The sequence below is a fragment of the Lupinus angustifolius genome, chromosome LG02 (assembly GCF_001865875.1).
Source record: "Lupinus angustifolius cultivar Tanjil chromosome LG02, LupAngTanjil_v1.0, whole genome shotgun sequence".
In the NCBI taxonomy this organism is placed as follows: Eukaryota; Viridiplantae; Streptophyta; class Magnoliopsida; order Fabales; family Fabaceae; genus Lupinus; species Lupinus angustifolius.
In genome coordinates, this window is record NC_032010.1 from 2,666,709 (window position 1) to 2,677,193 (window position 10,485).

Consider the following 10,485-nt stretch of genomic DNA (forward strand, 5'->3'; position numbering starts at 1 on the left):
TAACCAACTAGGTGTTGGTCTCCTAGTGTAAGGTCCTGCTAGATCCTCAGGATGACCAAAGGGTCAAGAATTAATTCAATTCTTGAGAGTGACACTTGTTGGGAGGGACAACCATGAACCCCGAAAAAGATTAGTTTTTTTAGTAAGGGGATACTCTTAGTAATACCAAAAAATGTCTCCAATTAGCCCTTTTATTTAATTTTCACACTTTAACTATATAAATGGAATTAAATGAAATTATATAGATTCAATTAACTAGATATCCATTAGGCATATTTTTTATTTATATAGTAGTAAGGGTAAAATTGTGATATAAATATTATTACATCTATTTAGTTACTGAAATATCATTTAGAATGTTTTGTCTTTATATAATACTAGCGTGTCGACAGACACTTCATGTCTGCCGATCCACATTCTTATACTATGACATTAAGTATTAAATTTGTATTTTTTTATCTTAGAGAATTATAATATTTTTTATTGGATGTACTTCATGTTATAATTTTTGTATTTATTATAATATCCAAATTAAAGTAAGATGTATTATTTATAGTTATCTAGGATTATATGGTTTTACTTTAGAAATAAAAAATATTAAGGGCAAAATAAGAAAATAGAATCACGGTGGTAGTTATTTCAAGTTTTGGCTTTATATATAACTAGCGTGTTGACAGACACTATCGTGTCTGCCAATCCGCTTTCCTATCACTTATAATGTGTAGTTTATATATCATAAATGTCAAATATAATATTTTGTGTTAAATATTTGTAATCTACAATTGAATTTATTCAATTGGTTTAATGTTCAATTTTTGAACATTCATATTCTACATTAAAAAACTGATAGTTATAATGTAAGAAAGAAAAAATAGTTAACCAATTAATATGGAACATATATTGGGTGGAGATGAACATTGAGTTATATATGGTTTTATGGTAAAATTTAGAAAATAGGGAAGGCAAAATAGGGAGAACCACAAATTACACCAATATGGGTAGTTATTTTGGGTTTTCCATTTATATATATTAGCGTGTCGGCAGTCACTCCATGTCTGTTCGACCACATTTTTACTTTTTAGTATTGAATATTTAATTTTTATATATTTAATTTTTATATATTTCATTTTAGAGAATTATATCACTTTTTTCGTACATGATATTATAATTTTTTGATAAAAATATAAAAATGAATTGTCATATTATTAAAAAATGCATTGGTAGTTTTATATATTTAGTGGATGTAACTTCCTCTAACCTTCGTTTATATTTTTTATTGTATGAAAAAATATTGTAATAATTATTAATTATAAGAGCAAAATAGGTAAGTGGAAATTATGCCATGTACGTAGTTATAAAATGTTTTGGTTTTATATATAACTAGTGTGTCGACTGGCACTCCGTGCCGGTCACCCGCATTTTTATTTTTTTGATATAGTATTATGATCTTCATATTATATTATTTAAGAAAAACAATCAAGACTGCAGTATATAAACTCAATAAAGAGTGAAGATTTGAGAAGATAATAGGTGATAGTTGATATGATATACATAAAACTTATGTCAATTTCTCATTTGGTGGAGAAAAATAGAAGATAGAAATAAAAGCATGTGTGGAAGATTAATGATATTAAATTATTAATATAAAAAATGAAAGTAATATGTGGAAGTTTATAGTAGTTATTGAAAATATAAAAGGGTAAGTTTGGAATATAAAAATTATACATGAGATAGTTATTACTTGTTTTGCCTTTATTAATAGTGTATATATATATATAGTATAGATATTGAAATATAGATATAAATATATAATATAGATAATATAAAATAGTAGTAGTATAGATAAAATATAGTTTCATTAGTTCTTACTAGTGACAGTTGCATTTTTTTAATATTTTTCTTTTGGTAAGATTTTGTGTTTGGTATCTTATAATTTTATTTGTGATAAGGAGAAGTAAGTAGTAAGGGAAAAATTGTATAAATATTAAGTCTATTTAATTACTTAAATACCACTTAGAATATTTTGTCTTATATAATAATATTTTTTCGTATTATTAAGGTATCTCTTCACCTTTTTGGGTAAAGAACTAATCTCTTTCGGGATTCGTGGCTGCTCCCTCCCAACAAGTGTTGGTTTTAAGAATCAAACACTCAATCTTAGAGATCATATATGACCTTACACCGTTAGATCAACACCGTGTTGGTTTTATATAATAATATAAAATAGTAGTATAGATAAAATATAGTTTCATTAGTTCCTTCTAGTGACAGTTGCATTCTTCTAATATTTTTCAATTGGTAAGATTTTGTGTTTGGTATCTTATCATTTTAATTGTGATAAGGAGAAGTATACCTTAATTGTGAGTGGAATATGAGGCATCCTTCTAGTAAAGTGATATTAAGTTCCAATGTGAGAGTGAGATATTCAATGAGGTGTGTGTGCTTTGGTGTGTAAAGGTTTTCATAGACATATTCAAACTTCATTTACGGTGGAAATTTTTTGATAAATGACTTAGAGTTCTTTTCCAAGTTAAATTTTTGAAGATAAAGAAACAAAATAAAGGTTATCATTTTTTCTCTCATGGACTAGATGTAAGCTAGAAAAGGTGGTTGGTGATAAAGTCTTATAATTTGATTTTTCTCTTTTTTAACCTCTTTATTTAATTAGCATATTGACATGTATTATTGTATTTGTCGATCTACATTTCTATTTTTTGAGATTGAGTATAAAGTCTTCATAAGATATAAATTCTTACAAAAGAATTACCTTCCAAGAAAGAATAAACATATATTCTTTTATTTAAATGTGTGTTTACACTTCTTCAAAATTGTGATCTTCTTGATGTGAAAAAATTGAATCAAAGATGAACATGTAATAATATTCAGAAGGCATAAGTAGGTGAAGTTATTTAGTTCTTGAGTATTGCAAAAGAACATAATATGTTCTTCATTTAAAAAGTAACTTAAGGAACATAATATGTTCTTTATGCCATATTCTCCACATATTTGAAGATTATCTCATGTTCATCTTTGATCCAATTTTTTTAGAAGATATTCGCTTTTTAATAAATTATATCATATGGAGACTCTACTCTCAATCCCAAATTTTGGACAAAATTATAATATTATGTATAATTAAATATTCAAACAAAATTATAATGTCATGTATACTCAATACAAAAAATATTATATAATTCTTTAAAATGAAATATATAAAAATTAAATATTTAATACTAAAAAATAAAAATGCAAATCAATAGTGTGGCAAAGTTGCGGGTCGACAATGTAGCAAATAAGAATACGAGTCGAGTAACATATTCAATACTAGGACATCATAGGTGAACTAGACGCCTAGTATGGCCAAGTTTTTTTGCAATAATTGGATGCAAACTGCGTTTTTTTGTCTTTTTTCTAGCTGTAAACGAAGATGATACTGGTAAAATGATAGATATCATAGAGATTCGACAAAACCTTATTACGACTGTCTAATTTAATAAAAAGTGACAATAGGAATAAATACATACACATGAACAAAGTAGATTTCCTGTTCTATACAAAATTTGCAATGAACTATTTGCAATGAATGAATTATTTGCAGTAAATTTTTAATCACAATAGATTATTGGTTTGAATTGGTGATGTAGGAACTATTGGAACAAAACCTCTGCCACCAAAAACTGGACGCATAAATCCATTATCAAACTTGCGCCACAAGCAATGAACAGTGTGTGTTGGAGTTGATAGTAAATCACGAAGACTACTTGGACGTTGAAGTTCATCAATATCAGCTTCACTATATACTGAATTTTCAAGAAATGGTACATTCATTGATGATTTTGTTGGAGAACAAGTTACATGGTCATTCATGTTTTGCATACTGTTTTTGCGTTTAGAATGAGGTAGCAAGAACCTTATCAGTGGCTTAGTCATCATACCAAATACCTGATCAGTTTCATGTTTTAATCAACTTGTGTCAGTATAATATAGTATTCTACCATTTATCAAATTCTTGTATGCTTATTTGAAACATTCAATGTTTGAAGATTTGAGTAGTTTGAATAAAGTCACATGTACAAAACTTAAGATGAAGCTCCAAAAGTGAGTGTGTCAGATGAGAATGCTTATTATTAAAAGCGTAGCTTAGTGCACGAGGTTCACATTTAGTAGTGCACGAGGTTCACATTAAAAGTGAGTCCAAGATTTGAACTCACTACCTCATGGTCATTAAGTAAGAACCTTACGATTGCATTGAGATGAAAATAAGGGGCAGCCCACTAAACGAGGCACCCACTTAGTGGGGTACAAGGAAGGTAGATATACGTAGCCTTACCCCCACAAGCGGAAAGATTATTTCAGGATTTGAACCCGTAACCTCCTGATCATTAAGCAACAGCCTTACCGTTGCGCTAATGCTTACAATTATGGTGAAATTTTCAGTATAGTTTATCATGGATTTCCTATATGTATGTGCTATCTGTAATGGTTAATATAACAGTTAATATCAGTGATGCAGAGAGCAATGACCAAATAACGTCTATATTGAAAAGAAAGCAATGAATACTGATATACACATGACAAAACTCAAACAAAGCATGTATCTTACCACTGTGCTGACAAGTACAACAGTGATGGTGCTGGTAATCATGACTGCACTGGATCGTTGTTGAGTATACCCCGACATCGTGAACTGCATTTTATGATTGTAAGAAACTAAGAATAAAAACATTTGAATTGCTTAAGTGGTGAAAAATTATGCAAATATGTAACATTGTGGACAAATGTGAATAATTATACAGAAAGTAAACTGCATCCAGGTTTAACTTAATTACTCTTATATATATATATATATATATAAGTGCTACTGAAGAGTGGTGTTGGTGCTACCTGATTATAAGCAAGTGCTATTGAAACAGCACCTCTCATAAGACCAGCCCACCAAATGATTACCTAAAATGAGAAAGAATGAAAAGCTTGTCAGCTTAACTTGCAGCACAAGAAATCTGGTAAATAAGCACTTATAGGCAAAAATGTAGAGCCATACTTGTTGTCTGAAGCTTATTTTCTCATTTGGTGATTTTTTAGTCAAGTTGGATAAGAATGATAAAGGGAAAATAAAAGCTGCTCTTCCAGTGAGTATTAGTCCCAATAATACTGAACTCACAGCAATAGATGTTCCAGGGCTGCAGAAGAAACAAAGGCTAGCACATTAGTTGTTTTTCTACTAAAAGAAAAAGGGAAGTTTTGAGAGGTAAGGTTGTAGGATTAAGGATATCATTTCCCAAAATAAAAACATTAAACATTTATATATAGGAGCTCAGTTTTGAGAGGTAAGATTGCAGAATTAAGGGTTGTTTAATGATATTCTAACAATTTTATGGGAGTATCATTTTTCTTTCAATAAAGAAACTATCATTATAGGGTGAACCTCAGCGCAACAGTAAGGTAGTTTGTCTTGTAATTATGGAAATAACTTTTTTGCTTGCGAGAGTAAGGATACATATATATACTCTCCTCAGACCCCACTAGGTAGGAGCCTCGTGCACTAAGCCATGAGGCAACTATCATTCTATTTGTTGATGAAGAGGTATAGCGTTCAACAATCTTTCATGAATATAAAAGGTTGAATGTCTCAAATAACTACTCACTAGTATAGAGAACATAGAACATACCTATCACTAACAAATCTCCATTTTTCAATGTCCAAGGCATCCATACCAACATAGAGGAAGATAAATGTCTCAGCAACAAAGGACAAGGTTGCAAAAGAATGTCTGCAAGAGTAACAACAAAACTATGTAGCTAAACATATATAGTTAAATTGCACAGTGTTACTACCTACTAGTTACTACCTCAAATAGATTCATATATAGTTTAAGGAAATCTGTATAGAAAACATACTTAGTAGTGGTTCTTGAGCTCTCAGTCACATTATGCCAAGTATAATGTGACATGACAATCCCACAAAAGAATACAGTGAGAATGCCACTAAGATAACATAACTACAGAAAATGTAGGTATATATCAGCATCATGCAAGTGATAAATTTCAACCACAAAAATAGATAGATATAAAGCTCAAAAACACTTCTGAAGTTCTTTAAAACTTACTTCAGCCAGCATATAGGAAAGGTATGCCATTAGCATCATAAGGGCAACCTCGCGATCCGTAGAGTGCCTGAAATACGGGAGAAATTTGTTGAAAAACTTGTACTCAAGATAGAAACAGAGAGAAACACACAGAGACCTCAAGTTATTAAGAGATTCCACTGCACTAGTGTATTATCTTTTCCAAAATAGAAAGACAATTCAGTACTTATATTGAAAAGATGCCAATTCAAGTGGAGATGCCTAACAAGTCACATAGAATTTCATCTTTAACAGTATATTCTTGATCATATAGTACAATCTCCATAAATTGTAGACTTTAAGTCTTATTCATAAAAGTTAGATCAATTGAGATTGTCTTTAATAGGAACTAAGAATAAAAGGCATATACAAATCAAAACAATGGAATAAATCATAGTAACTATTGAACAATGGTAATGGATACCTGCCAATATATAGCTTTTTAATAATGTAAGCACTAAGTAGACCAGTCTGCAAAGCAATGGAGATGCATTAGAACTAACCAGTCATTTGATTACAAGTTAGTCAAGTTGTCGGTGTATACATATTTTTTTCTTATTTATAAATACATCAAATATTCAAATGTATAAAAAAACTAGTATGTTATATTCCATTCTAACATGTCTACCAAATGCCAATTACTAATGTGTATATGAGAGAATTAGAGGAAGCAAGAGAGTTACCAAAACACCAAGCATAGTACTTGCTATAAACAGATACAAGAAATTGGCAAGAAATTGCAAAGCAACTCCTGAGTCAATATGGTTGAGATCAAAACTTTTGATTGCATTGAAAAGCACCACTGATGTAGCATCATTCACAACACCCTCACCAAATACAAGACTGTACAATAAAGGTGTCTCGTCCTGGTTTAGCACCTGCATCATCATCCTTTATAACTTCAGTACTTAGCATTCACTCGTAAGGTCTGCTTGTGAGTTTGGTTTTCGAGGGAAAATGAAATGCTTCAGAATCATATCAGAAGTATATTTCATGACTTCTAGGCTTTTTCCTTTGCTTCATTAACCTCCAAAAACAAACTCGCAAACCAACTCTTAATGGAAGATTGTGCCAGAAAAACATATTGTTCCAAACCTGCAACGTGCATACAGAATCTGTTGCAGCAAATATTGCACCAATTGCTGAAATTTTCCACACAAAAAGTGAGTCTTGAACAGAATGACAAGGTGCCAAATAGATTAGATTGAAAAATATAATACCTAGATAATCTTCTAACTCCAGAGAATGAATACCCATCCTCTTAAAAATTTGTATGGCACCTGAAACATTGCATAAAAATTTATCAAAAAATTATGTTACAAGTCAGAACTAGATAATTCCCATTTGGATAGTATCCTTAAATTAGTTATCTACATGAAGATATTTTTAAACCATAAAAGGCTTATACCTAATAAGTTTAGGTTAGTAATAAATTACCAATAATCTGATATGCCATTTCTTTTGCTATGATGCCAAATATGGGTTTTAAAATGTCAACTGCATCACATGATTCTACGATAAAATCTTAGTTGCGACAGTTATCACAATCACATCGCGCCATAATTAATCGCATTAGGCCGCAATAGAACCCCAACTTAAAACCGTATGTCAAATTTTGGAGACTGATATAAGAAATAATATACAAATAAATGGGAAGGACATACCAACTGTTATTATGGTCCAACATATGAGTGTACCAACAGCACCAAACATCACAATGGTAATGAAGTTAACAAAAAATTGCTTCTTTTTCACTTGAAACCTGGAATAAATTACACATAACAAGTTGACAACAAAATAATAATAGAAGTCGGTAGGTCATAGCACATGGGGTGACACTAAATGTGAGACAATAAATGTGTACCTAAGTTACTTGTATAAAAGATGTTAGTTAGAACTATAAGAAAATGAAGAGGGTATTACTGCAATTGTGGTATTGAAGTAGTTCAGAAAAATCTAAGCTTTTGGGTATACTATGCATATCACATTGGAATATTATATCACAAAATCACATCATCCATCTCATAATTTGTTGGGTATACCATAGACCATTATAATAAATTATTTAAATTTATTTTTTATCAATCACATTAAGATATGGAAATAACACAAAATGTGGACATAGAATTTTGTCTAAGAACAAATCTATATTCCAACCCTACCCTAACAAGTTAATGGTAAAACAACATGCAAATAACTCCACCTTTTAATTATACATAATAAACATAGAGTCAAACATTTTATCCTCTTTAGAAAAATATATAGAACAAGAAAATTTTACCCGGCATTAAATATAATTGGTGGGAGAAGGTATATGAAGAAAAGATCTTCACTGAAAATCAGTAGATGTGAGCTTTTACCACCACTAAACATCAAAATAACTACACCAGTGCAAAGACCCTGTGATAAATATTTAGGAAATTATAAAAAATATCATTGAAATGTTAACTACATATGCTAAGTATAACAACAGAAAAAAAAAAAAAAGTTTACTAGGATGAATAATTGGGGCAATGCAACAATTTTTTTTTTGAACATTCTATCTAGTTGACAAGTAAATCTACTAAATAGATAAATGGTCCATATGATTGAATACACCTTACATAAAATTGAGTTAAAAATATTGGATATAAAATATTCAATTAAAACATTATATATTAAAGTGAATTAAATTTAAATCAACAAGACCCAACAAATTTATAGATAATTGAATTCTATAAACATGATATTAGATATTTAATCATATTTCGATCTATCAAAAAAACTGAATTAGATATGCTATATGATAGAGAGTTTACAGCAAAAGAAAATGAAATAGACATACTATAATACTATGTACATGCACATGTATGTCATGTGTGAAATCCAAATCTAGGAATACAAATATATAAAGAAAAACATTAATATTACAAATTTGTTTATAGGAAAATTGAGCACTTACTATCAAAAGTGCAGTGATTGATTCATTTATCCATCTATACTCCTCAAGAAGATGTCCTAAGACAATACATGCACATAGGAGTGCCACAAATATGTTCATTGAGACCACTGAACCATGATCTGACATATATAACATTTGCATTTTTGAAAGTACATGACTAAATTCAAAACCCATTTTGTGTGAACCTTCTCCAATACCCACAAATTCAGATTATTGTTGAGTTACAAAGTTCAATGTTGCTAGCCCTGCAATGCAACATAAATGTATAAGAATTTACCGGAAGAGAAAAAAATATACGGGCTACCTTTCTTATCAGTTTATGCGATAAAGATATAAAAAACTTCATAAAAATATAATATTAGTAATTTATAAAATAAGAAATAATTTGAACCAGAGAAACTTGGACATGAAAAAGGTCATTAATTCTCTAACCAGAAAGTTCTCACAAGTCATAAACAAAAAAAAGTAGACACATATTTGACCCAAATATCTATTGTGTTTAGGATGTTCCTGAAACTAGTGAGTTATAACACAAAATATAAAATGTTTGATTTATATAAGCGATATTTTTTAGGAGGTAACATATACTTTAAAAATAATTAGTTTCTTAACTATAGAATAAGAAGATACATTTGGTTACATAAAAAGTAACTTATAATATTCTTTATGAGTCCTTTTGGGCTTGCAAAGGTCTTCATTGACACTCTTAATCAAACAAATGCTGGAACCGCTTTGGACCATGAAAATCTCCGTTTGATATAGTTAAATTGTGTTAACCCAAAATTATTAGGAAATGAACGAAATGAACGAAATGATTTACTTTAATCATATATGAGATCATGCGGTCCCACCACGATAAAACATGGCTAAAACTTAGGTTGATCCACATAAAATAATAGCAAAAGGCTCACCAAAACGATTAGCAGCAACATGGCAATGAAAAGAGCATCGTATTGTAGAAAGAAGAAAGCATGCATGCAATAACGTTGTTGTTGTTGTTGTTGTCGTTTTGGAGAGAAGATTCCAACAGCGAAAGCAAAGCAACAAATGTTGTGTTTCAATTCCTCACTTGTCAAAGAAGAATGTGAATGATGGTTGTTATGTTTTGTTTTGTTATGTTTTGTTACATAGAGAATAAGAATGGATGAGGAAAACAAGGAGAAGAAAAATGGAAGACAATCGTTGAAACTGAGAGATAGAGAAAAATAATATTTTTATATATATAGAGAGAAACATAGATAGAAGCGCTTAATTCGGGAAACAAAGAATTATAAATACAAATATCCAAATTAGAAGAATTAAAGCAAAGGTACAGTCACTGAAACTTAATCCTATAATGTCCAATCACATATGTAGTGTTTCAATGCCAACAAAGGTGAACGACATCGACCAATATATTATGTAAAACGAATCTTGGAA

General features: G+C 30.0%; 1 protein-coding gene across 1 annotated transcript; it reads right to left on the reverse strand.

The window, feature by feature from the left end:
* Positions 3,574-10,242, reverse strand: LOC109332704 (sodium/hydrogen exchanger 2-like). The gene is made up of 15 exons (XM_019567729.1): positions 9,978-10,242; positions 9,067-9,311; positions 8,407-8,525; positions 7,790-7,887; positions 7,346-7,405; positions 7,221-7,267; positions 6,809-7,003; positions 6,550-6,596; positions 6,108-6,174; positions 5,899-5,999; positions 5,670-5,771; positions 5,042-5,180; positions 4,885-4,947; positions 4,604-4,687; positions 3,574-3,942 (listed from the first exon to the last, which is right to left on the reverse strand). The coding sequence occupies exons 2-15, from the start codon at positions 9,238-9,240 to the stop codon at positions 3,610-3,612; spliced, it is 1,629 nt and encodes a 542-aa protein (XP_019423274.1). The 5' UTR covers positions 9,241-9,311; positions 9,978-10,242; the 3' UTR covers positions 3,574-3,609.

Bases quoted from the DNA above. Each gene is read 5' to 3' on its own strand.
- LOC109332704 (XM_019567729.1), bottom strand. From the start codon at position 9,240: ATGGGTTTTGAATTTAGTCATGTACTTTCAAAAATGCAAATGTTATAT. The intron at 6,175-6,549 runs GTATCCATTACC...CCCGTATTTCAG, and splicing joins AAAAAGCTATATATTGGCAG to GCACTCTACGGATCGCGAGG. The intron at 6,000-6,107 runs GTAAGTTTTAAA...CATTTTCTGTAG, and splicing joins TTTCCTATATGCTGGCTGAA to TTATGTTATCTTAGTGGCAT.